Consider the following 25,947-nt stretch of genomic DNA (forward strand, 5'->3'; position numbering starts at 1 on the left):
GTACAGTTAATTGTGATCCTATAAGCTAAAGTAGTAGTCCAGTCTAATTTCTATACCATCCGCCCTGGTAATAGTTAAAAGCAGGACAGTTCTTTTCAGAACTGAGAAGTCTCTCGAACCTCCGATTGTCTACTCCACGGCAGTAGAATAAGCAAGACAGTTCCCTAAGAACAACTCTACCTGGCAAGTAGATACACACATGGTGTTACCGCAAACCAAATATACATAAAAAAGTATTGCTATGATAGTATTATATCTACTATTATGATTTTCTTATCCGTCTCTCTTGGTGAGAAATAAGGGGAGGATTGTGCCATCTGTATTTGTTCATTTGACTCCCACCCACCTAATTTCTGATGTCTTGGTTAAGCTGATTCTGTTCGCTGCGTTTCGCGCTCAGCCATTTTGAGATATGGCGGACACAATACTACAACACTATGAGGTTTTGGTAAATTTGACTCTATTATTATACACCCCAACCAAACAGTGCACTCCTATCACGTCCGCCATACCTCAAAAAGGCTAACAGAGATATTGCTGAAGCTTAAAATATTTTTGCGAAATTGTTCATGAAATTTAGCCCTGGACTTATAAACTCTATTTGGAACACTTTATGGGTTATCATAGCTGAGTGGAAAGTAATGGTTTCGGCAGCAGCTGTGGTTTTCTGATTTCTGAAAAGACCTTTGTTGTTACTGGACTGCTACAGCCAACCATGGTCATAGTTGTTATCAGAGTAACTTCATTTGGACATGGTTTATCAATTTTGTGAAAGTAAATAAATTCACAGGGCTGTCTTGTCTTAGGAACCTCCAATTTCCAAATGCTTGAGATCTGTGTTACCTTCTCTGTTTACCTTACTGAATTGTTCTGACTAGGACATTCTGCAACACACATCGAATAGCATTATAAAAGTGGATTTAAATTTTACAATTATTTTATTGCGTTTTATTTTGGTTGGTATTCAATAAAATGCTAAGATTTAAAAATTTGTGATTGCCTTGTGTTGTTTGTTTTACCCCTGACATGTTGATTGTGATTGGTTTAGGACTGCTGAAAGACTTCTTTAACTGACACAAAAAGGTGTTTCGTAAAAAAAACATGAACCTGCCGAAAAAGTTCAATATTATTAAATAAAATTGTAGGGCCGAGTGACAAACTAAAAGTTTCAAACTTATTAAAAACAATTGTGAAATCGTTTCAAGATTCTTAGTTTCTTCCCAGGGAAAGTCTTAACAGATTTGTAATATTATAAATCTGTTATTCGAGAAATTTCTAACTCTTGGGGAAATATAAATAAGAATGTTTATATCTGGATGATTGATTGAATACTGGAGCTTTGGAAACTATAAGTACCTCTTACTTTGTTAACAGTTTATTTTTCTCAAAAGTACAAACAACTGTTTGGGGGTAAAATAGTAGCTGAGAGATATTATAGGGTTGAGACAAAAATACTATTTTTCATGAATATGGACAACTTGTTTTTTGTTAATAATAAATGCAAACATTGACATGGATGATAAACAAAGTCAGACCGACGCGCATGCGCAATCACTCGCTGATAGGCGGGTGAGGAGTTTGGGTGGGAGTACAGACGCCGATCGTCTAGAAAGTCTAATTTTACCATTTCTCGACAGAATCAGTTCAAGTTTGTCCCATAACTGTTTCAGCAAAACAATAAAGTGCTCATACACACATAAATACAAGCAAATCTTCACGAAAAACACGTAAAACGGAATTTCATTACGAGGAGAGAGGTCACCTGACCATTATTAACCAATGAAATTTTCGCGGTCTTATGCTGACGTGACGCCATTGAAAATTGTCCGTCAGAGTGGAGATATTCAAGCCTTTTTCAGACGAACCTCTTCAGATGTCACCAAGTGTTATGTATGGCATCGTCAATTAATAGTCCATTATTAACATGGTTAAAGTTTTGGGATGATATTTTTTGATATTTTGGTAGAAAATGGGTTAAAATTACATGCAAGTTCTGTTGTAATCCGTGAGGAATGTACCATGTGACATGTTTCAGCCAATAGGATTTGCGCATTTTCGTATAAAGAAACTGTAGTATGTGCTGGTCCGCCATTACTGCGACTCCAGAAAGCTCGATGGTGTAGCCTGAAATCCTGCTGACGGAATGGACACCAAGAGCCATCCGGCGATGCAGGGTTATCAGCAGTCAGTACTGAACACCGTGTAAGGGTACAGAACATTAATTTCCATAAAAAATGTATTTCTGACCAAAATATAAGACCCCAAAATGATCGTTCATTTCGTGTGGTTATGAACATTGTATAACGAGCGTCATTTTCTCGAAAAGCCTGATTATGTACACGCCTCGTACATCTTTGAGCGGTAAATGTATCTTTTACTCTTTGTATTTCTTGGGGAAAAACATTTGATTAAATTCTATATGTGTTATAGCACAAAGTGGTTGCTGTTTTGTTACTGTTAATTCAAAAATTTGTCTAAAAATATGAAGATGAATTTTTGTGAAAGGTCGCCGGTATCCGCGGCAAAAATCTGACGCAAGGGCACGTGTCACACAATGCTAATGAAATGCGGGTTTTCCATTGTACGCAGCTCATGTGTGTTACAGTCGTGTAAACCACATTGGTCAAAAATACATGATTTTTTTTGTATGTGATTTCGGGTAAGGATGAGTGATATATTATTTTGATTAAATTAGTTGATTTATTGACTAACATTGAACAATTAACTTGGAGCTGAGCATGCTGAGTAGAGAAACCAATTCAGTAATGCCATTATGATTTGGTTAACACTCAACATCCTATTTTTTCGTTGGTTAGGCCTTCTTCGATGGTTATCCAACACTTTTTTCAGGTTGATGTTTGATTTCTTATTGTATTAAAATCGGATGAAGAAATCATGCGATGCTGTTGTTTGACGAAAAACAAAATTTGGTTTTAGTTTCTACCTTCTTTTCACGCAGTAGCAAGGAACAACATAAATATAAATGTTTTTTCTGTTGGAGCTTTTTATGAATGTGTACCAACTTTTGCCAACTTGATATTTAGAGAACTATGACTCTTGCTTCTTATAAGTGGAACAAGGGTTTCCTTTCCTCAGAACAGACCGAAGAAGATGGCTCTTTTGACTGTCCAACGCTCACCAACAAACAGTGATTCAAGCTCTACAATTTCGATCCTGTCAGCATAAATAAGTATAAGACTATTTGCTGATTAAAGCAATGCTGACAGGATCTGAAATTAAATAAAGAACAGGGCAACTTATAAGAAGCAAGAGTCATAGTCTAATATTTAACGTTGCCAAAGTGATACGCAATGTTCTATTAAAATTAGTGCCAATACGCTGCGATTGCTCTGCTTTTATGGCCCTACGCCATGATGCCAGCACCAGCAAGAGTAAAAATGATTTCCTAATAGAAAAGCACATTTTTGTTGCTGCGCTTATTCCCTAATCAGCTAATTGTCGCTTACCATTTGATCAACCGTTTGAGAGCACATTGATTGTAATGAAAAATTGTGCAAGCTAATTTTGATGTAGCTTTTGAAAGCCTCCGAGCTGACAATTCGTAAAATCACTCAGTTAAACATTGTATGTGCCATGATGTTAAGTGGTGCGCATGATCACAAGCGCTGATTCGATTCCCTGGAAAGAGCAGCACTTGGTATTAATTTCATTTTCAGTTACAGGCACAAATTTTGTTTTCGGATATCGGCAATATGAAAAATAGGAAACAAGATTTTGATGGAAATATTCCAGCCATAGGCGTAGACAGCAAGATCGTTTGCTCTTCTTTGTAGCGAATTAAATGTAGCCAGTTGATACTTGTTAAACTGGTTAGCATTCATAGTGATGTAATACATGATGAGGAATACAATTCTAATTCTGGTAGTTGTACATATTACATTCGTCAGGCCCGATGCTTCATGCATCATAGGCAACTGCCTTCATGCCCCTGGTTGTTGCTGTGGTAGTCCCTGAAATATTCCAATAGAAACATGGGATTTCCTCACAGAGCTGCCCTTTCAAAAATGAAGCATCAAGCCTGCTTTTGTAGTAATGCAATCTGGATTAAGAAAAATATGAATTAAAATAATTAAAGTTATAGTTTACACTGGTACTGACTGTACATTTAAGACGATGTTGAAACACTTTGTACTAAAAGAAAAAGCTCAAGAATCACACCTCAAAGGCATGGGCCTCTAGTCCCACTTGGGGCAATAAGAATGGCTCTAAATCACTTGAGGTAATAGCAACCTACTAGTCTCTGTGTTAATCCCAACCTATCCTCTATATGGTGACGGTTGTTTCATGACGGAGATACACACCTATATATTGTCAATACAATCGAGATAAAAATTAATTATCAAAAAGCCAGGAATAGAACATGAAACTAATGCTCATCTCTACAAAAAATACTGTGAATTGTTTTTATTTGTGTACAATTGTTGTTGAGGAGTAGGGGTGATTGCACTCCTATTGTCTCATGCCCTTTTACATTCTGTTATTAATGACATGATAAAGAATTGCTTTCCTTTGTATTCCTATGTCCAGATTGCCTTGCTACGTATAAAGTGCCGGAGATTAATACCTTAATTTCCCAGGCAAGTTAATTTGTAAAATGTTGCTGTATTTGTGCAGACAGAACGTCATGAGTTATGGCTGCCTGCTATTATGTGTTGTCTGGTTCTACATTACTTTCATGGAATTGCCGCGGCGTTTTTTCATGTGTTGTGTGCGTTTTCTACTTAGCAAATAATGTGCCCCGCTGGTGAATAGCCTACTAGCAACTATGCGGACTAACAAATTAAACCTTGGTCTAAAAATGTATTTCTTTCAACTTGCTATTTTTATTCCTGCTTCAGTTTTTTATATAAATAGTTATTAAATTTTATTTTTTTACATCCGTAAATTGCTTGTTGTTATATGGGGGTTTTTTTTCCTTGAGGGATAAAACTACTATTAAGGGGAGATGTTTTACAATTTTAAGATTAAACAGGGATGGGTGTTCAGATAAAAGTTCAAAATTCAGGGGTCAAATTCGGGGTAAATTTCACAAGACTGGTCTTTGGCCTGCTGTGCAGTATAAATTGAAGCCCTGACGCTGTGTTCAGATAAATATGTTCAGACGCTGAATATTTTTCCTTAAATTTTCTGAGCGGTTGGTACATATTTACATGTCGTAGTACAATTAACCTGGAACATTTCAAACTCCATTTAGTTTCCTTTCGCCATCATATTTAAAAGTGCCAAAATTGAGTAAAAAAATAAAAAATAAAAAAAATAAGTGCCAAAAATAAAAAGTATTTATATTTCATAGCTTGTCTCTTTCTACACAGGCCAGCGATTCACCCAACAGCAGTGAATGTTTCGGGGGATGCTGAACACCTTGATCTCGACGAAGACGTGACACAGACTACAAATATATTACAACAGCCAACTCTAAATAACAAAGACATTACTGCTATGAAAGCAGACATGGTAGGTAGCAAGGCGGAAAAGGTTAGGTATGTTTTATCAAAGCATGCCATATGGCATTTTTGACTGAATAAACCCAACAGTTGAGCACAGCTTAATTTTTGCGAATAATTCATTGCGATTTTGTGACGCAATATTCCCTTCGCATTTGCAGGAAGTATGAACCAGGCCTGTCCTCAAGGTTAAGTTGTAGCGACGGCCCCATATACTCAATTAATGAAAAGAATGGGTTACATGACTAAATTTATCTATTTAATTTCTCCAGCCTCAGGCCAACCCAACTGCAGCAGCTTCGCAACAACTAAAGCGACCATCAGGAAGGATGACCAACCAACTGCAGTACCTACAGAAGGTGGTCATGAAAGCCCTCTGGAAACACCAGTTTGCTTGGCCCTTCCATGTGCCTGTTGAACCTTCAAAGCTTGGCTTACCGGTAAGACTTGTCTCCCTTTCCTCTTCGTGGGATATTCCTAAGTAATTATTGTTCAGGTTAGTCCATGCCTGTTCCCTTACAGAGGCAACGAAGGCGATTGCCTCCGTACCCCATGGTCACTTTGGCAGCGAATAATTCACATGAGATCAGCACAAGTCAACTGATGCAAATTATTTGTTGCAAATTTGTGACTTAAAAACCATACCATTCGCAGGACATCTCAACTGTTATATTTAAAATGAAATGCCACCAGAAGTACTTACTGTTGGAATTTTTTTATTAGAGATTCATTACTTGATCCCAAATTGTTTGGACCTTGTGGGCATGGGTCTTAGTTCCTCCTTGGAACCAGGATAGAAACCCTTTTCACATGAGGTAAAATGAAGATCTAATCATCCACCTTTATACCACAACCATCTCTTCGTCAGTACTGTTGGTTGATTCAAAGGGTGGTTACATATTACAAAGTATTATTTTGATAACTAAGTATCTCTCAATCCCTCTGACTACTGTGCCAGTAACGGGGTCGGCATTTTCCATCAGAGCAACAAGACTTTGGAATCCACTTCCTGAAAACCTCAGACAAATTCCCTTTAAATCACATTTTCTTATATAAAGCTATTGACTTTTTTGTGGGTTTTGTTTTGTGCAGGATTATTTTACAATCATCAAAAATCCGATGGATCTGGGCACAATTAAAAAGCGGTTGGAAAGTAACTACTACTACAGTGCAAAGGACTGCATCTCAGACTTCAATCTTATGTTTACTAACTGCTATTTGTACAATAAACCCGGAGAGGTAAGTGAATGCTAATAGGGCCATGTCACACGAGGTAATTTACAAGCAACCAATGCCAGCAATCTCCACAAAGAGAATCCATTCGCATTTGAATGTTCACATAATTATTATGCTTTGGGATCGATATTGTTCGAAGAATTTCTCCTGTGCTACCAAAATTGTCTTGTAGCATGCACTGCAGTTAGTTTCCTCCAAGTAGGCTTGGAAAAGTTGCCTCGTGTGACAAGAATCTTATAATTGAGATAACTTGATTTTGGACCCAGAGTGCTTGATTTGGGTTTTTATGTTGAAACCCACGCTAATGCTTTTCAATGATGATATTAACCTTACCTACTCTGAAATGAGCTGATGCACAAATTAACAGAAAATCTGAGAAAAGCAAAAGTCTTGTAAATGTCCTGATACTTTCAAATCCATGAGGGAATCTTTGCCCCCTAGAATCTGTCTTTCTTAAACTAACAACATTGTTTCACTTCGCCATGACGTAGAATTTTAACTTTGGTTTACTTGTAATTTATTTTCAAGGTTTTTCTTGAGTGCACTGTTTGGTTTGGGTGTACACAGAAAAATTAACCCAAACCCCAAAATAGTGTTATATGAATGTGTTCGCCTTGTCTCAAAATTGCTTAATTTTTTTAGAGTCTAAGGATGTTTTCTTTATTGCATGTTTAGGATGTCGTGTTGATGGGTCAAGCCTTGGAAAAACTCTTCCTCACTAAAGTGGCTCAGATGCCTCAAGAGGAGCTCGAGTTACCACCACCCCCTAAGCAAGGACCTGGAGAAGACCCCTTGGCTGGAGCAAGGAAAGGCAAACGGGGGCGCGGAAGAGGTGCACCTCCAAGTAAGTCTTTATCCTCTTTAATACAAGGCTCAATTTCATAGAGCTGCTTGAGCATATAAAGTTGCTAAGCACAACAAAATTATGCTCACCAGATTGAGGTTACCAGGTAAAATACCACTGTACAAAATGTAACTGGCATCCTGCTTAGTTGTGCTTAGCAGAAAAGTGTGAGGCAATATTTTCTGCTCAAGCAGCTCTATGAGGTTGGACCCTGGATATCTTCTGATTATATATGCCTTGTCTAGAGTTGTTGACTGGCAGTGCAGAGTAATAATGCTCTAAAAAGAAACTAACTAAATATTTTATGATTTTGTCTGATACTTTGTTTTTAATATAATCGTTCCTCTTTTTTTTGTAGGAGCAGCTGCTGCTGCCGCGACAGCTGCAGTCGCCCCCTCCGCCCATCTTGCCGAGAATAACCACACATCGCCACCCACCACAAGAACTCCACCCCCATCTACAAGGCCGACGCCTCCCACAAGACCCACGCCTCCAAGACCAACGCCCCCCAACACAAGGCCTTCACCCACCACCAGGGTTCAGGCTTCAACGAGGTTGGTAGCTAATCAGAGGGCACCTGCAGTATCGCGGATCGTTCCTCCTGCGAGGGTAGCACCCTCGCCAAGGCCTACTCCTCCTGCAGCTCACCCACAGCCAGCAGCTCCTGTAGAGCCCATTTTATCACCTCCCCCTGTTCCTTCTACTGGTGGTAAGGGACAGATGTCGTCTCCTCCTCAAGGAGTATCTAAAGTAAGTTAGGATAAATATAAATTAACATGTTTAGCTTCCCGACTTTTAAATATAAGGAAGGAAGGCCTCTTTTATTTTGTCCCCCTCTTTTTTCTTTTCTCCTTTTTTTCCCCTCCTTTTTTCTCAAATAGCTACCCAACAGATTTTTTAAGACAACCGGCTGGGCTTATTTTTTTTACTTATTTTCTTTTTCTTTTTTTTCAAATTAATATGTTTGTATTGTTTTCGTCTGAGATCCTCAAAAGGATTTGAGCACATCTCAACTGTTATATTTAAAATGAAATGCCACCAGAAGTATTTACTGTTGGGGTTTTTTTTATTAGAGATTCATTACTTGTTCCCAAATTATTTGGACCTTGTGGGCATGGGTCTTAGTTCCTCCTTGGAACCAGGATAGAAACCCTTTTCACATGAGGTAAAATGAAGATCTAATCATCCACCTTTATACCACAACCATCTCTTTGTCAGTACTGTTGGTTGATTCAAAGGGTGGTTACATACTATTGAGAATAATTTTGATTACGGAAAATTTGTCCCTGTTGTGTTCAATATATTTATAAAATATCTCCCTATTTGTTATGCAAAATTTTACTGATTGCAAGATGCAAAAGTTGCCAGCTCTAGAGACAAGTTATTCACAATTAACTTTTATAACTCTCTGTCTTTTTCCAGGTTAGAAAAGGTGTGAAGCGGAAAGCAGACACGACAACGCCAAGCACCACACCTGCATCAGCAGTTCCCCTCCATAATTCCTTTGCTATGTTGGATTCTCCCAAGCCAAATAAAATCACAACGCGGCGAGAGAGCGGTCGTCAAATCAAGCCTCCCAAACGAGAACTCCCTGACGAAGAGGCGCAACACCAAAAGGGCAAGAAATTAAAACTGTCCGTCCAGCTCAGGCACTGCTTCGCCATCTTGAAAGAAATGCTCTCAAAAAAGCATGCAGTATGTGCACAAGTATATTTCTCTTGTACTTTTATATTACTATCATCTTATTTTCTATTCAGTTGCTAAATGTTTCATTCACTGAAAATTAACTTTTCTTTTGATGATATCAGATATTTGACTTTGAAACACTTTGTACCATAAGATTATGAACCACACCTCAAAGGCATGGGCCTCTAGTCCCACTTGGGGCGATAAGAATGGCTCTAAATCACATGAGGTAATAGCAACCTACTAGTCTCTGTGTTAATCCCAACCTATCCTCTATATGGTGACGGTTGTTTCATGACGGAGATACACACCTTTAAAGCCATCGGGCCCAATTTCATAAAGCTGTTAAGCAGAAAATACTGCTCAGCAAATTTCTGTGCTAAGCAAAAAAATAGTAGGGAACCAGTTGCAACAGTGTTGACTTTATGGAGTGTTGGCTGGTAACCAGTTCCTGTTAAGCAAGGTTTTTCTGTGAATTTTGTTTAATGAAATTGGTCCCTTGTGTTTGAATTTTATTAATTGCTTTGAGCTATCGATATGGAGGAAAAATATGTACACTTTTACAGTTTTGTTTTTACTAAATAATGGCTTCAAAGTATACTAAAGCTAGGAAGTCTAAGGAAACCTTTCTCCAGGAAGGGTTGCCACTTGAAGCAAAGTCCATCTTATACTCGTACTTGTCTCAGGCCTGATGCTTCATTTTTGAATGGGCAAGGTTGCCAAGGCATTTTCTCTTTGGTAAAGGGCACCTATTTGAGGACACTGTAAACTTCTATTGGAGCGCTTCAATGGGCACCAAGGCAATTGCTTAAAAGCAATTGCCTCTGAAGTATCAGGCCTGTTTTCTTCTTTGCCCAAGACCACTTGCAATGCTACACGACTTGAACACTTGACCATGAAATTCTGTTATTTCTTATTTGATGTAGATGTATGCGTGGCCCTTCTTCAAACCAGTTGACGCTGACGTACTTGGACTACATGATTACCACGACATCATTAAACATCCAATGGACCTAGGAACAGTAAAGGTAAATAGTGAACTTTGGCTGTTGTAAATCTGCCTTTATTTTGGACCTTGTGGGCATGGGTCTTAGTTCCTCCTTGGAACCAGGATAGAAACCCTTTTCACATGAGGTAAAATGAAGATCTAATCATCCACCTTTATACCACAACCATCTCTTCGTCAGTACCGTTGGTTGATTCAAAAGGTGGTTACATATTAAAAAGTATAATTTTGATTACCAAGTATCTCTCAATCCCTCTTACAATGGCCCTTTTCGAAACTTCAGCTTTGGATTCGGCTCAGGTTAGCTTGGCTTCACCGGTTGTTTTGACATTTTGCACATGCTTTGCATATACGCCCTCAGTGCTTCAAATGGAGCTGAAGTGGATGTAAAGCCGAAGCAATGGTTTCGAAAAGGGCCTATTACTGAACTTGCTGGGCCAGTGTTTGGGACATCATCCAGCCGTCATCTTTACAGCTAATCCGATGATGAAACAATGGAAATGCACATATTTGTGCGTACGGATTTGCCAATGAACAACCTCCATTTGACCTGTAGGTGAGGGCGCTCTACTCAAATGACGTCATGTGCATAAGGACTATAGAAAAATCGTGAGTAGTTCAGCCCCACACTGGAGTATTGTTTGAGTGAATGACATAAATTCTTCAATTTCTCCTCGTTTAGGACAAACTAGAAAACAGAACATACAAGAATGCCAATGAATTTGCTGCTGACATGAGAATGATGTTTACAAATTGCTACAAGTATAACCCACCAGACCACGATGTCGTCAACATGGCAAGAAAGCTTCAGGTTAGTCCAGCAAAACTTTTTTTTTAAATGTTGTTTTTTTGCTAGTCCTCATTAACTGAAACCTGTCAATTCCTGTTAATTTGTAACCTAGCTTTGTCTAATTTTGAGGGACCCAATATGGGTGAGAGAGTCACTTTGGTGATTCAAATCATTTCTGTCTGTAGAGTGCAGACTTTAAAAAGTTAAATTGCACACCTCAAAGGCATGGGCCTCTAGTCCCACTTGGGGCAATAAGAATGGCTCTAAATCACATGAGGTAATAGCAACCTACTAGTCTCTGTGTTAATCCCAACCTATCCTCTATATGGTGACGGTTGTTTCATGATGGAGATACACTTTTTATCGTACTGTTAAAATCTTAAAGTTCTTGAATCTTTATAAACTCGAACAAGTAGTTTTCTGGGACTATCTTTACAAGCCCAGCAATTTTCCTCTGATAAAGGGCACTTCTATTAGGAAAATGTAAATTTTTAAAGGAACTTTGCAATGTGCACCACAGCAAAGTCACCGGGCATCACGACAATTGCTGTAGGGGCCGTGGGTTATTTTAATAATAATAATAATCTAAGCATTGAGGTAGCATTCTTACACAGAAAAAGTACCACAACGCTTTACAACAATAATTTTGAGGCCTGCTTTCATGAAACTTATCTCTGCTTCTTCTCAGGATGTATTTGAAGTTCGGTTTGCCAAGATGCCAGATGAACCATTGACGCCTGAAGACGACGACGATGATGATGATACTAAAGACAGTGATGCCAGCAGTCACCCGACAACACCCTCTGGATCAGAGTCAGACGACAGTGAAGTAGAACGAGAAGAACAGTTAACCAAGCTGCAGGCTCAGGTTAGTGCTACGATCCAAGGCCCTTTAATGGTTTCATCTATGAACTAGTTGGCATATCACTCAGGTTGGATTTGAACCCATCACCTTTGCCATGCTAGAGCAGGTTTCTTACCAATAGAGCACCGCGCAACTATGTGGTAGACCTCATTCCACAATGTAATAAAAGAAAGAAGTAAAGTCAGTCTAAGCCAGTATGGCTCATCAGGCCAGTGTTTATATCCGGTTTCATTGGCTTAAAAGGACTGAGACTATTTCTAATCCCCCTGGATGCCATTCCTTGGTGGAGAGAAGTAATCAAGGACACAAGTGTTGTGACTGACCAGCATTCGAACCCACATTCAGTGAATTACCGAACTTGAGTCTACCACCCTAGACTGTTCAGTCACGGCACCCCACAATATCAACAAATCTCATTCTTTGTTTCTGGAGACGTTAAGTTTGAAATGATGATATCTTGCGTGTCAACTGAGTCGGTAACTTCAAACCAGTCTTGCAGAGAGCTATGTAGAATATTATAATTCACACTGCTGAACAAGACTGGGGAGAAACGCTAGCATATGACGTATGCTCAAATCTGATCTTACTCAAAACAGGCCGTTTACGCCACAACCAATGCAGCATTTTTAGGTGGTAGTATTTTTGCTTAGCATTAGTTAAACTAAGTTTAAGTATGATTAAATCTGATCTTATGTGACTCCAAATGGGTCATTAATTGCTCAACCAGCACTACATTTTTAGGCGGTAACTTTTTGTTCAGAGTGAGGTTTACTAAGTTGTTACCAGTAAAGATTTCTGATTTGCGTGCCATGACTTTAATTATTGGACTCGGTATGTGAATCTCTTGCAGCTGAAATCAGTACACGAACAGCTGACGGCACTCTCCCAAGCATCCCAAAACCGCTCCAAGAAGAAGAAAGACCACAAGAAGAAGAGGAGAAAGGATAAAGATCCCGAGAACCACACCTCCTCAGAGAAAGAGAAAGACATGATGGAGGTAGATGAGAAGGTTGAGAAGCCAAAGGTGAAGGATGAGCCTGAACCCAAAGTCAAGGAGGAGGTGAATACGAAGACGGTCAAACCCAAGAAGCCCAGGGCTAAGCCCAATAAAGGGAAAGCTGGAGGAGACAAAGCAACCAAGGCAACCAAGACGAAAAAGAGCTCAGGAAGGTAGGTGTATCAATCTGTCAGAAAAAAATCCAGTCCTGGGCCCAATTTCATAGAGCTGCTTAAAGGGAAGGTACACGTTTGGTAATTGTCAAAGACCAGTCTTCTCACTTGGTGTATCCCATCATAACCATAAAATATCAAGCCTGTGAAAATGTGGGCTCAATTGGTCATTTCCCACAATGTTTTATACTATCAACCTCATCCCCAATGCTTGTTACCAAGTCAGTTTTTAAGTTAATATTTGTTTTGAGTAACTACCAAACGTGTACCTTCCCTTTAAGTATTGCCTAGAATTTTACGCGAAGCAGAAATGAGCAGAATACCAGTCACAAATTGTACATGTTACATTGTAGTTTGGCTGGTAACCTCATTCTGGAAAGCATGATTTTGTTGTGCTTAGCTAGTTTTTGTGCTTCAGCACCCCTATGAAAATTCCGGCCATTCTGAAAAAAAATTCCCCATCAGGGTGTAAGTGAACTAATGTAAGATCCAGAGCAGTAACTGGTTAAAATTTGTGTTTTTAGTGGTATTTTAAAGTTACTTTTTAGCCAACATTTGGTTTTTTATTCTGCAGATCGAAGAAGTCTAAAGCCATTGTGCCGACATTTGATAGTGAGGACGAGGACATGGCCAAGCCAATGTCATATGATGAGAAGAGGCAGCTTAGCCTGGACATCAATAAATTACCAGGTAAATAAACTCTTGCCGTCTTCTGCTGAAGATGATGAAAAGGTTACAGCCACAACTCATTAGCTGCGAACGGACATAACAAATAGAACTAGATTTTTCAGTTTTTGTGACGTCACACAAACAAGGTGGTCGTGAATTATGTTTAAAAATAGTTTTGCCTTTCAGCATGGAATTATGAAATGTTTTATCCGGAAGACAAAGTGATTTGAGTCGTTTCTGTGAGGTGTTTGTAAAGGTTTTGAAGACCTTATGTGCTCCATGAATGATGATGTTTTAAGTTTTTTTTAGAAGTGTGACATTACAGTATTCACATTGAGTAATGAGCTGTGGTAGGTATTATAGAACACATAGGACTCTTGCCCTTTCTTTTTGAGGTTAAACAACTAAAAATGTTTGATACTCTAGGTGACAAGCTTGGAAGAGTTGTTCACATCATTCAATCGAGAGAACCTTCCTTGAAGGACTCCAACCCCGACGAGATTGAAATCGACTTTGAGACGCTGAAGCCATCGACGCTGCGAGAACTGGAAAGATACGTTATGTCATGTCTCAGAAAAAAGCCTCGTAAACCGTATGGTGAGTACTCATTGACCCATTTCTTTGTTTTTGGTTTGTATCCTAGTAGAGGAACAAATAGGAGCCATGCAATAGTTTCAAATTGTGGGCATATCTATATTTATTTATTTATTCAGTTTTTTGGGGGGAGGGGATGGTACTAATCTGATTAACTGACAAAGAACACGCTTGGTTCTTACCATAACAGAGATGCAAACTTTCTTTTATTCTGAAACAAAGTTCCCTGAAAATAAACTAATCTTTCTTAACATTGAACAGGGTATTATGAACAAAATTAAATACCACCTGAAACTGGGGAAGTTGTCTTTATTAAAGATCCATATACTTGTTTTCAAATCGTTTGGACCTTGTGGGCATGGGTCTTAGTTCCTCCTTGGAACCAGGATAGAAACCCTTTTCACATGAGGTAAAATGAAGATCTAATCATCCACCTTTATACCACAACCATCTCTTTGCAGTACTGTTGGTTGATTCAAAGGGTGGTTACAAATCGGTAAGAATAAGTTTTGATAACCATTCTGAATCGTAAAAACGTGTTCTTGAGTGACCTGATAACTTCAAAAAGAGTTAGTAATGCAAAGCAGCCAACTCACCCTGATTCCGCAGAAAGTTTCCTTAAAAAAAAAAAATCTGTTCCCACCTGTGGTGTTATTTTTGAAAGATTTTTTGCAGGTTCTTGAGTTACCATTTCATTTGAAAATATCTTTACCACAATGAAAACCTGACTTGACAGAGGTAAGATAAGAAAGGTTTTCATAAATGTGTCCAATAAAAAGTCGTGGATAAAGAGTCATTCGGGCTTGAAGTGGTTTAAAAATACTGAGTTTTTATGAGAGTTCTCCAAGGTTGAAATCTCATTGTATTTTTTGTTTTCTCAGCATCCAAAAAGACGCAGGGTAAATCCAAGGAGGAAGCGGTGAAGGAGAAGAAGCAAGAGTTGGAAAAGAGACTACAAGCAGTCAGCGGTCAGCTTGGTGGTCAGTTTACAAAGAAAGCAGCCAAGAAAGGTATGTTGGTTATTCACATTCATTCTGATTGAATGAAGTTAAAAATAATTTTGTTCAACCCAAACTTATTGGAAGATTACCCAGTCAGTTTCTATTGCAGTATATTACTTGAAAGTAATATTAGGCTCTTTATAGTATATTTTTATACTTTTAAGATCAGTTTGAAAACCACCTTGTTTAATATGGCTTATATGTAACTGTTCTATGCCTGATTTTCCCTTACTTTGCGAGGATACCCTCTCGTTTGCCTTTAGCACCTTAATTTGTTGGATTTTTGGCACCTTACAAATATTCTGTATTTTTATCGTAAAGTACAAACATTTTCCATGTACATGAATCTCAAAAACGAAATGCTGGGCATTCTCATTACCACCTTGATTTTCCCAAATCAATTCCTGGGCCTTGGTTTCACAAAGCACTAGGGCCCATCTTAAGAAGAGTCGTCAGTGTTAAAAAAAATAAAAAGAGTTTGATCTTTTTTATGTTTGACCTTTGTCGAGGAAAGTGGATGTACACAAGTACAGCACATGGATCTATCTACCTTGTAGAGTTTCGCACCCAAGTTAATTATCCCATTTTCCCCCCATTACAGCCCAGCAAGATGCATTAGACTGTCTTGCTGAAGTTGGTGCAAACCGACTAACGAGCAGTAGCAGTTCATCTGGTAGTGACAGCAGCAGCAGCAGTAGTTCCAGCTCCAACTCATCCGATAGCAGTGACTCGGAGTCAGGTAGTTAGACTCAAATACTACAAATATACACAGTGAAAACTTGCACCAGCACAACTAAAACCACAGTCTTGACCATACCTGAGTGATGGCTTTTAACCTACTACTAATTTCAAAGAGCTGTTTATCGGTAAGCAAATTCTTCTGCTTGTTTTAGCAGACAAATTTGCTTAAGCACATGTGTATTTCACCAGTTAGCAGAGACGGCCAGCTTGCGCGTTCACTATGGAGTTGCATCATTTATTTGCATATAGTAAGCAACTTGGAATGTTAGAGCATGTCCTTTCTTGTGCTTAGCAGTATTAAGAAACAGAAATCGCCTAGTAGGCACAAAATCGGCTGTTAAGCAGCTCTATGAAATTTGGCCCTTGACCCGATTTTGTACAGATGGTAAAATATTGCTCAACAATGCATCTTACTAGCTTCAAATAAGTGGGAGTTGTTCACTAACAATTTATCACATAATATTTTTGTGGGTAACCTGTTTCCGATAAGCAAAATTTGTCTGATATGCTTAGCACGATTTAGACAATACGCCTGTTTGTCTGGAAACTGTTTGCAAAAAGCTGTGGTTTCACTGGCGTAGGATTCAATGTGGATCTGTAAATTGTGGACAATTTTTTATATATATATATCATTAACGCCATTTGGACACAATTTGATAGTAATGTGCAAGTTTTCACTGTGTAGATGTTTTATTAATATTATTAGCAACTACAGAGTATCTTTCAATGGGTAGTCAATCTTGACAAAGAGCAGTGTGGACTGTTAAAATTTATGGGGGCTATTCTTGAAGAAAACAATTCTTAATCAGTGGCAACAACAGCATGTTCAAGATGAATTAGAACTTACAGAAGAACTGTGCGATTTAAAGAAAGATTTTTTGTCACTGTTGTATTTGAAAACTACTCAATTTATGATGCAACATGCTGCAACGCCATCCAAGTTGGATAAGCTTTTGCTGCATTTTGATAGTGTATAATCTATTAAAAACAAGTTTGTGTACAAAATACCTACCCTGCCAAAAGGTGCAGTAGCATGCTTAATTGACAACTAAATATATGTGGACGAATACGTTGCCAAACAAAAGGGGCTTTGCGGATACTTGCAAGAGTGTTTTTAAAAGCCTCAGTTTTCTTAACTGTATGTCATCGCAATGAGTGGTGTTCATTGATGGGTAGTTGGCCACTATCGGGGGTTTAGTAGTTTTTGTTTCAAAGTGATGTTGATTATTTTGTATATGTTGTGAGAACTTTTTACAATCAGCTTAGAGTGCCATGTGTCTTAAGGAATGGCATGGAGATCGCTCAGTGCCAGCTTTACCGGCCAGACATCTAGGCCCTTAACAGGGGGACTTAACTGACATAGTCTCGGCCCTACAAGACGCTACCTGCATTTTTGCATTTTTATATTTTTTCTTCTTCTCGACATGACTGTTGTGTTGTTAGTCCACAATGATTGTGTGGTTGCTCGTTTGACAAAGTACTGTCAAGTTGGTAACATGAGAGTGTGAATGAAGGAGGTAATGAGTGAAACTGTGGTTTGTGGTTGATCAACGTTCCTGTAGGGTGAACGTGTTGAATCGGTCAATGCAGCACCATCTCTTCGTAAAAAAAAATCCCCCCGCCCCCCCACCCTAACAGTCCCCAAGGGTATGCCAACATTGGGTCCTCGCTCTTGTTTTCACTTGACAGTTTCATCTGGTAAAGACGCCAGCTTTTAATCGTAAACAAAATTGTTACTTGAACAAACTGTAGCCTGGCCAAGTCGGCCGATTAGCTGAAGCCGAAGCTGGCCTGAGTTGATAAGTCTGTGCCATTCTGAACACATGTACGCACTCTGCTGAAGACTAGCTTTGACACTATTCCTATACTAATGTTGTACTGCATTTTTTGTCGTTCTTTAAAGACAACCAACCAATCAGATTTACTGCAGCATGTTGATATTGTTACTTAACGTAGTAGCGTCTGCCCATGTTGTTAATTAATACGATCAGTCTGTGAGTTCCAATCTAGACTTTAAACAATTTATAATGTGATTATTCTGCTTTTTACAGACGGTAGAGAGTCCCTGAAATATGTTTATTTTTGTAGGCTAGTTCCTATGATGTTGAGAAACTTTGTTTCTAACTATGTGGCTAGACCACATTTTTTATATTCGTTAAGATCCCTAGTAATAAGTAATCTTCACATGTAAATATAAACAAACTATTCCTTGACTTGAAAGACATCTTTAAGAATTGTTGGCCAATTACTAGACGAATGCCCCCAAGTAATCAAAAAATGATCTGCATTATGTCTGGTGCTCACAGAAGTTTTTTTTTTTTTTTTTTTTTTTTTTTTTTTTTTTTTTACCAAATCAAAACTTTTTCAATTGTGTCATAGTTGATCATTTGTTTCATGTTCCTTTTTTTTTTATAAATGTACTTTAACAGCACCTTTTAGTTTAAGGGATTATTTTGTACAAAACGAAAGAGCCGATTGTGTTTCAGGTAATGTTAATCGTTGCTGTGTTTGTAATTAAAATTACTGTCCTCTTTTAATCAAGTATTTAAAAAAAAAAAGCATTTGTGTTTTGTGCACTCAATGCTGTAGATGAGTCATTTGATGGGCTAGATTCGTAGCTACAGAGTAATGAGTACATGTGCCTGTACATAAATACAATGGTCGGCTCTGTATGCTGATGTATTATCTCTTCAATAAAAATTAAAATAATAATAAAAAAAAACAGGTCAAACTTATATTTTCAAATTGTATTTCTTTTTTTGTCAGCGATTTGTCAAGTGAAATCGGTCGAAAACCCAATGTTGGCACCCACTTTTCCTCTTTGCCCCAAGTCATTTTATCTTCGAAGCAAATTGTAGATTAGGCGTTTATTAACGAGGTGGAACCATGGTTATTTATAGTCTACATATATTTAAAAATATATTTAGTTTCAAATTAATCTGCGTTGCACTGCGTGAAACATCTGTATTATTAACAAGGGAACTGAATAGCTGTGGACTGTTTATAGTCTATGCTAAGAACCTTTCTAACAAGTGGGTACCAACAATGGGTTTTGTGCCATCATATTAATTTCATACAAAGTTGAGGTATGCCCCTGTCCATCTCCTTCCTTTTATTGCAAAATTCCTATAAATTCTCTCACTTTGAAGGAACCATTAACTACAATTATTCATATTCCACCACAAAAATTGTGGAATGGCAATTTTTTAAATGTTTGACATAAACGTCAACTCAAAGTGAGGTTTCAAATATTCTGCCAGGAGCTGGTTAGTTGTTGAAGCAGTCAGTCTTTGAAAAAAGTGATTTACCTGCTTTTGAAGTCAAGTTTGAAACGATGTTTGTCATTCATTTTTAAAGTTTGGATTACCGGCAATTATCCTGGCTTTGTTCCCTCGGTTCCCACACTCTGATTTTAATAACACAAAATTTCCTGTGGTCAGAGAGAGAATCTTTCATGGGAAATATTATAAAACTCAAGACATTGTTTCCTGACCATCCTCAGATAAAACAATTCTTAATTACGCCACCCCTAGTCTTGATCGCTCCTGTCAAACAATCCCTCTGTAGAAGAGAACCCACACTTTCCTAAAAGCCTTTTTGATTACATCATTTTGAAAAGGAAAGAAACAAGATACTGCCATGATGCGACCGTCTTGTTCCCTATATATAATACCAATGCTCCCTTAGTATATAAGATAGTCGCCAGACAATTGTCCACCGAGCCTCAGGTTGGTGACTGTGTTTTTGAATGGGAAGGATCTGTTGGATGACATGAAACAAGTGAAGGAGAGGAGAGTGATTGGTTTTTACCCTCGATCTGAGAGGGTATTTGAGTAGTGATTATTGAAACCTTGAATACATTATACTGTAGCTGCGGCAGCATCACCCAGGAAGAGACTGAGACCGAGCACAGTGTCACCTCCACCGAAGAAGACACCGGCCACAAGAAAACCGGTAAGACATATTGTATATCGGCTGTCTTGTAGTGACTTCCATATTGGGTACAGTTCATCTTGCCTTTGCAAGCTGCCTTGGTAACTGCTTTGATATGTGAAGCAATACACCAGGGGCCCTTTTCAAACCTTTTTCAAACCTCGGCCTTCAACCTGTATTTTGGAGCAGCTCGTATTGCACGAACATCGACACCTTGAGCCTAAGCCAATGTTTGAGAACGGCCCCAGGACTCATTGTAAGATGAGTTGTCAGTATTACCTTAGTGGTTTGTATTGTGACATCATACCTTACTTAAGATTGATACGCATTTAAGATCAATCTTAACTCGATTTGAAATTGGTCCCAGGGCAAAATTTCACAGAGCACCCAATATAATCCTACTGTTTGACCATTCAATATTACATCCTAGTTTTTTAATGAAAGATTAACTTTATAAATTGAATTCATGTGGGGAATGCGTCTATGCAGCATATGTACACAATTCTGTGTTCCCATACACAACCTGTTCAAATATATTTGATAAGATTGCTGGAATGTGATCAACAGTGGGAAGGATAACATTCAAAATACTCCACCTGTGTTTCGGCTATTGACCAGATGGCACAGATGATGGCCATTTATATCTCACAAACGGTTGCGTAGCTAGCTAGATGTATGAGATGGTGCCTCTTCACTGTCTTTTTCTCTGAAAACCTTGGACTAACAACTGCTCACAGACACCCTCCTACCCCCAAAGTGTCGCCCACCTACACCACTGGGCACGACATTAAAATATATTATGGGCTTTGCCAAATTCTATAATTATAGTCCCAAGTTGATCCCTGACCCTTGACCTTCTTGATACAGCCAACCCCTAGAGGTCCAAGGAAGCTAACTGCTAAGCAACAAGCAGCTGCTTCGATGAATATTAAGTTGACGACAGCGGCAGTCGCCCCGGCTGGTGAGGATGAGGGAATGGCTGTGCCACTGACATCCAAAACTGGTATGATCCACTAATTGGTTCCGTCCAAAGAAACAACAGTTTCTCAGTCTTTTATATATCAAGTTACGATGTTATGAACCTTTAGAACTTCGTAATTATGTTGTTTATGACTGTACCAGGGACAGGTGATCCAAGCTACTTTGATAAGCTCATAGCCCTCTTTTTCTTAACGATCAAACAATTTATTGGGTCACTGAGCTGAATTTTCATAACAGTTTTGATTATTCTCCAATTCTCCTTTTTTTCCCAAGTAGCACCATCAGCTTCAATCAAGGTAACGGGGAAATCGACAACAGCCAGCAAGTCAGCAGCAAGTAAAGCTGCAGCCGCAGCAGCTGCTGCAGCCGCAGCAGCTGCTGCCTCTGCAGCAGCAGATGCAGCAGCTGCCGCAACAGCATCAGTAGCAGCAGCAACAGCACCCATCAAGCCTGAGTCCCAGCCAGAGACGACCCTCGATGAGCCCCCGAAGTCATCACTTCCAATCCCCAGTGCTCATACAACCCTCCCAGCCCAGCCGAGTCGGCCAAGTAGTAAAGCTGCACCTCTACCAGCCAAAGTGAAGCGATTAAGTCTCTCCTCGCCGCCAGCATTAGCGAAGCAGGACACCAAACCATCGTTAACAACACCGCCTCCTTTGCAGTCTCCTCCTCCACTCCAGCCATTACTACAGACAACTGCAGCAAGTACAGCATCATTACAAACAGCACCTGTGTCTACAAACGCACATAAAGGTGAGTGGCAACTAAAGAGGACGTTTGAGGTGTTATCCACCTGCTCTATTCAGAAGCAACACTACTCAATTTACGCACAGTGCTCCCGCAAAACTCACCTCTAAAGGACTTTGTTTCATTCTTAAAAATTGCAAACCTCAGGTGTTGGCTTGTAGGAACAAGTCAACAAATGTCACTAAAGAAGTACCGTCTTTAATTAGTTGACAGACTCGGGTAATTTTGATTTATTTATTTTTTTATCTTTCTATCTATCTATTTATTTTGGTTTAAAAATACAAACCATCATCATGGTCAGTAGCATCACAAGGTAATAATAATAATAAAAAGATATTTATAAAGCGCCAAATTGCCAAAAAGGCCTCAAAGCGCTAGATACAAAGGTAAAAATCAATTTCCAAAAAACAATATTACAATACAGAGGGTGAAAACTGACATGCTTAAAATTCTCTTTTTAAAGAATGTTGCATCGTTTTCAGTTTTTATCAAAAATTTGACATCTTTAAATGAAATCAATTGCTGATACAAATCAAATTATTCATTGAAGTATTAATTGAAATATTTCTTTTCAGATGAGATCCCCAAGGTAGCACCACAGCCTCAACAACAGAGGCGCAAATCTCCAATCCAGCACACCAAGCCACCAAGCCTTCCTACACCCCCATCTCTCACCCCACTCAAACCCCATGCTACTCCAGCCGCACCTGCAACAAAACCACCACCAAAAGACACCATCAACGATGCACCAGTCTTGCCACCTTCACAGCCAGCTCCACTCTCAGCAATACAACCGACTAGACATGACTCCACCACGGACCCCCAGACAGGGATAGACTCACACCCCAACAGGGGACCTGAGACAGACCCTGAAACCGACCCAAATCATCTTCCAGAATCTACATCCCAACCCTCCCCTCCATTGCCTCTTGGGGGAAGGCACGAGTCCCCGGTGTACAGTCCTTCGATGCCGATGTTAGAGAAACCTGATTTGATTCCAATGAAGTTCATGATGGGTGATGATGAAGAGGATGATGAAGATATGGAGGGGGAGGAAGAGGAGGAGGAGGGTGAAGAAGGGAGCAATGGGACGTCAATGGACATCATCGTTGCATCTCAGCTGCCACCTAACTCACAGACGGCTAGCAAAGAGCCCAACGCTAAACAACGTGAGTAGACAATTAAAACTAGAGATTTGTTCATTTTGTTTTGTTTTACTCTTACACAGACGTGTTTTAATAAGCACTGTACTCTCAGTTCTTTCCTGTGTTCTGTGAAAAAAAATCCACTGGCAAATCACTCGGGTGGGATTCGAACCCAAAACCTTTGCATTGCTAGAGCATTGCTGATATTTCTAGAAGAAAATAGAATTTGTTGTTTACCAACCGAAAGGACGGAAAGCTATATGCACCAAAAAAAAAAGGTAATGGTTGATGTTATTTTTGTTAAAGCCACTCCAGGTTGCCTGTCTAAAAGTCAATCGACCACTCGGTATTTTTCAAAGCATTTTTTTACTTTGCAGAACCGCAAGCCAAGCCCAGTGGTCCTCCATCCAATAAGAATGTAGAAAATGCTAAGAAGGTTGACCGAGGAACCCCAGGACCAATGAAGAAACCTGCTCAGGATGTTAAGATTCAAAACGTTGGATCGTGGTCTAACCTTGCCACGGCGCTCAATACGGCCAAGGTCAAGCAATCCACACCCATAGTGAGTCATTCTACCTTTGAGGTCTTCAAGAAAGCTGCTCAGGAAAAGAAGGAAAGGGTGAGTGAACTTTGACCTCTTTCTCTAGGAACCCCTGAATAAGTTGATGACTTTTGAATCCTGCTTGCACTATAAAGTTGCATTTTGTTGGACACGGCCCAATTTTATAAAGCTGTAAAGCAGGAAATGCTGCTAGACAATTTTTAAAGCAAAAATCTAAGGGGCCCAATGTATTTTGGGCTGGTAACCTGTTTTGTGTAAAGCAATACTTTTCTATGCTAAGCAAGTTTTTGTGCTTACAGGCTTTGTGAAATTGGGCCCTGTTGGTTTCTTGTCAGATGTGTGGTGTGCTCTACAAAGCTGGTTGATGACATTGTACTTTACAGGAAAATCGGACATAACCCAGATTGTAGCGGGGCAAATAAAGTAAAAATTTTTGATACTTGTGCCTTTCATGATATATCATGGAATTTGGCTCATAGTCAGAGTATGTCATGAGTGAAGATGTTTGGCTTTAGGGCCAGTGCAGATTGGAATTTTGGGAAAACAAATAGTACTAAAATAACAAGAAATTTTCAAAATGGCTTCTATTGCCGAGAACAAATCTATGCACTAAATTCCATGCTTGTATCATCAAAGGGACAATCAAATCAAGTACCTGCTGTATTATTTAGTAGTTAAAGTAGTTGATTTTTCTCTGTGGTCTCCATTCAGGAAAAGGCCAAGAAGCAGCAAGAAGAGATGAGGAAGACGCAACGAGAGCAAGCTGAGAGAGAAAGACTGAGACAGGAACGGGAAAGATTAAGGTATGAAGACGGTTTACCTTCTATCTGACCTCCTGTTGATAAAACATTTCAAAACAGAAATCCTTTTAAAATCTTATTGGTAGATACAATAAAACCTGCAACCAGAATATTGTCGCACATCCCATGTAATTGGTTTCTTTAAGAAATGTTCTGAATTTTGTTAAAGGTGTGTTCTCTTTTACAATTTGTTCGGTTGTTTGTATATAAATGATCTTTCCCTCAAGGGAACTCGGCGAACTCCAACAGCAGGATATAAACACCAAGCTGGCAACAGACAATCTCTCTCATACAAACATTGGTTTAACATCTATGATTACAATTGCACAAATCAAGAAATTGTGGTTCTAATCACTGTTAAATCAGTTTTTAATTTGGTAGGATTCGAACCAACCACCTTGTGATTGCAAGTCCTGCAGTCTAAGCACTGGACCATTGATATCAAAGAAGTTAATTCTTTTAACTAAAAGTCAGTATTGAGACAGTTTTAGACTTAACTATACTAATATCATTTTGGCAAAAAAAAACCCACTAATTTTCTTATCCCCAATGCAAAATTCTATTAATTTGATATCAGAAACATGGTAATTTTGTTCTAATAAAAAATAATTATCTGTTCTGTTGCAAACTCCTTTACCAGCAAAAATGATTGGTATGAATGCAAGCAAATAGTTAATGGCCTGGCATTTTGAACCTAGCAGACTCATTCTTGGAGGCTTATTTTGTTTTTTCTGCAATTTTTTTTCCAGAGAGAAAGAAGAAGATGAGGCTCTTGAGAGAGCGAGAATGGCTCAGAAGGAAGATCAAAGTAAACAAAATTCACAGAAGGAGAGAGAACGATTACGAGAACAAGAACGAAGAAAACGAGAGGCGGTAAGTCGAGTCTTTGAAACAATTTGTAAGATTGTCTTTTGTCTTATCTATTTTAAAATTCTTTGCTTGAATCTTGGCTAACAGAAAGTTCGCTGGCAGTGTTAAGCCTGGTTCATACTTCCTGTGAATCACGGCTCTGTTTTCACTGCAAATGTTTTTGCAAAATGTTCATTACCAGATCACTCAACTCCATTTTGACTAAATCTTTTTAATATTGTTGTCAATTGTGCAGATGGCCGGTGCAATCGACATGAATCAGCAGAGTGACATCATGGCACAGTTTGAAGAAATGCTTTGATGCCCCTCAACACTCATTATAGGTGCAGTATTTATAATATGAAGCATAATTTGGAAAAATTAACCCAGGTGCGGAATTTCTTAGGATGTTGTTGAAATCTCCTTGAGCCGTTAGCATTTGTTGAAAGAGGCGAGCAGTCATCCAAGAGAGAAAGGAATAGTTCACTTTGAGTCGAAACATTTACTTCGTAGGCAAAGAGTCTGTCTGTAAGTTTCCTGAATTGTAAACACCTGCGAGGTTCCTGGGGGAACTGAATTTAGTTTTGTGTGAACTTGATTTATGGATGGAGGTTCCTAGGGGGAACTACGGGAGTTTTGTCTGAACTTGATTTAGGAATGGAATATTTCTGATACAAACAAGATGGGAGTGGTGTGTGTTATGATTTATTATTGTTGTATTATTGAGAGATGTTCGAAACAACAAAATGAAGAAATCATCTGTAATGAATTTGTTGATAAGACCTTTTGAATCTTGGAGAGATTTGTAACATTTTGGCATACTGGCCAAGGTTTAGAGGAAAGGAAACCAGTTGTTTGAGGAG

At 38.9% G+C, this 25,947-nt stretch overlaps 1 protein-coding gene across 4 annotated transcripts; it reads left to right on the forward strand.

The window, feature by feature from the left end:
* Positions 1-1,795: 1,795 nt before the first annotated feature.
* LOC117303190 (bromodomain-containing protein 4-like) lies at positions 1,796-25,947 on the forward strand. Of its 4 annotated transcripts, none has more exons than XM_033787319.1 (23): positions 1,796-2,202; positions 5,334-5,475; positions 5,738-5,905; positions 6,558-6,704; positions 7,377-7,545; positions 7,904-8,295; positions 8,968-9,252; positions 10,158-10,259; positions 10,920-11,048; positions 11,716-11,895; positions 12,743-13,062; positions 13,637-13,752; positions 14,158-14,328; positions 15,207-15,335; positions 15,928-16,065; positions 19,939-20,021; positions 20,868-21,003; positions 21,255-21,734; positions 22,304-22,897; positions 23,251-23,492; positions 24,147-24,238; positions 24,985-25,108; positions 25,341-25,947. In XM_033787319.1, exons 1-23 carry the CDS (start codon positions 2,144-2,146, stop codon positions 25,404-25,406), a joined length of 4,464 nt encoding a protein of 1,487 aa, XP_033643210.1. In that variant the 5' UTR covers positions 1,796-2,143; the 3' UTR covers positions 25,407-25,947. The 4 variants fall into 4 exon arrangements, with proteins under 4 accessions (XP_033643210.1, XP_033643211.1, XP_033643212.1 ...); XM_033787320.1 differs by having other exon boundaries at positions 21,258-21,734; XM_033787321.1 differs by having other exon boundaries at positions 1,797-2,202; positions 8,968-9,240.

The sequence above is a fragment of the Asterias rubens genome, chromosome 19, assembly GCF_902459465.1.
Source record: "Asterias rubens chromosome 19, eAstRub1.3, whole genome shotgun sequence".
Classification (NCBI taxonomy): domain Eukaryota; kingdom Metazoa; phylum Echinodermata; class Asteroidea; order Forcipulatida; family Asteriidae; genus Asterias; species Asterias rubens.

Bases quoted from the DNA above. Each gene is read 5' to 3' on its own strand.
- LOC117303190 (XM_033787319.1), top strand. From the start codon at position 2,144: ATGGACACCAAGAGCCATCCGGCGATGCAGGGTTATCAGCAGTCAGTA. The intron at 21,004-21,254 runs GTATGATCCACT...TTTTTTCCCAAG, and splicing joins GCCACTGACATCCAAAACTG to TAGCACCATCAGCTTCAATC. The intron at 25,109-25,340 runs GTAAGTCGAGTC...TCAATTGTGCAG, and splicing joins AACGAAGAAAACGAGAGGCG to ATGGCCGGTGCAATCGACAT.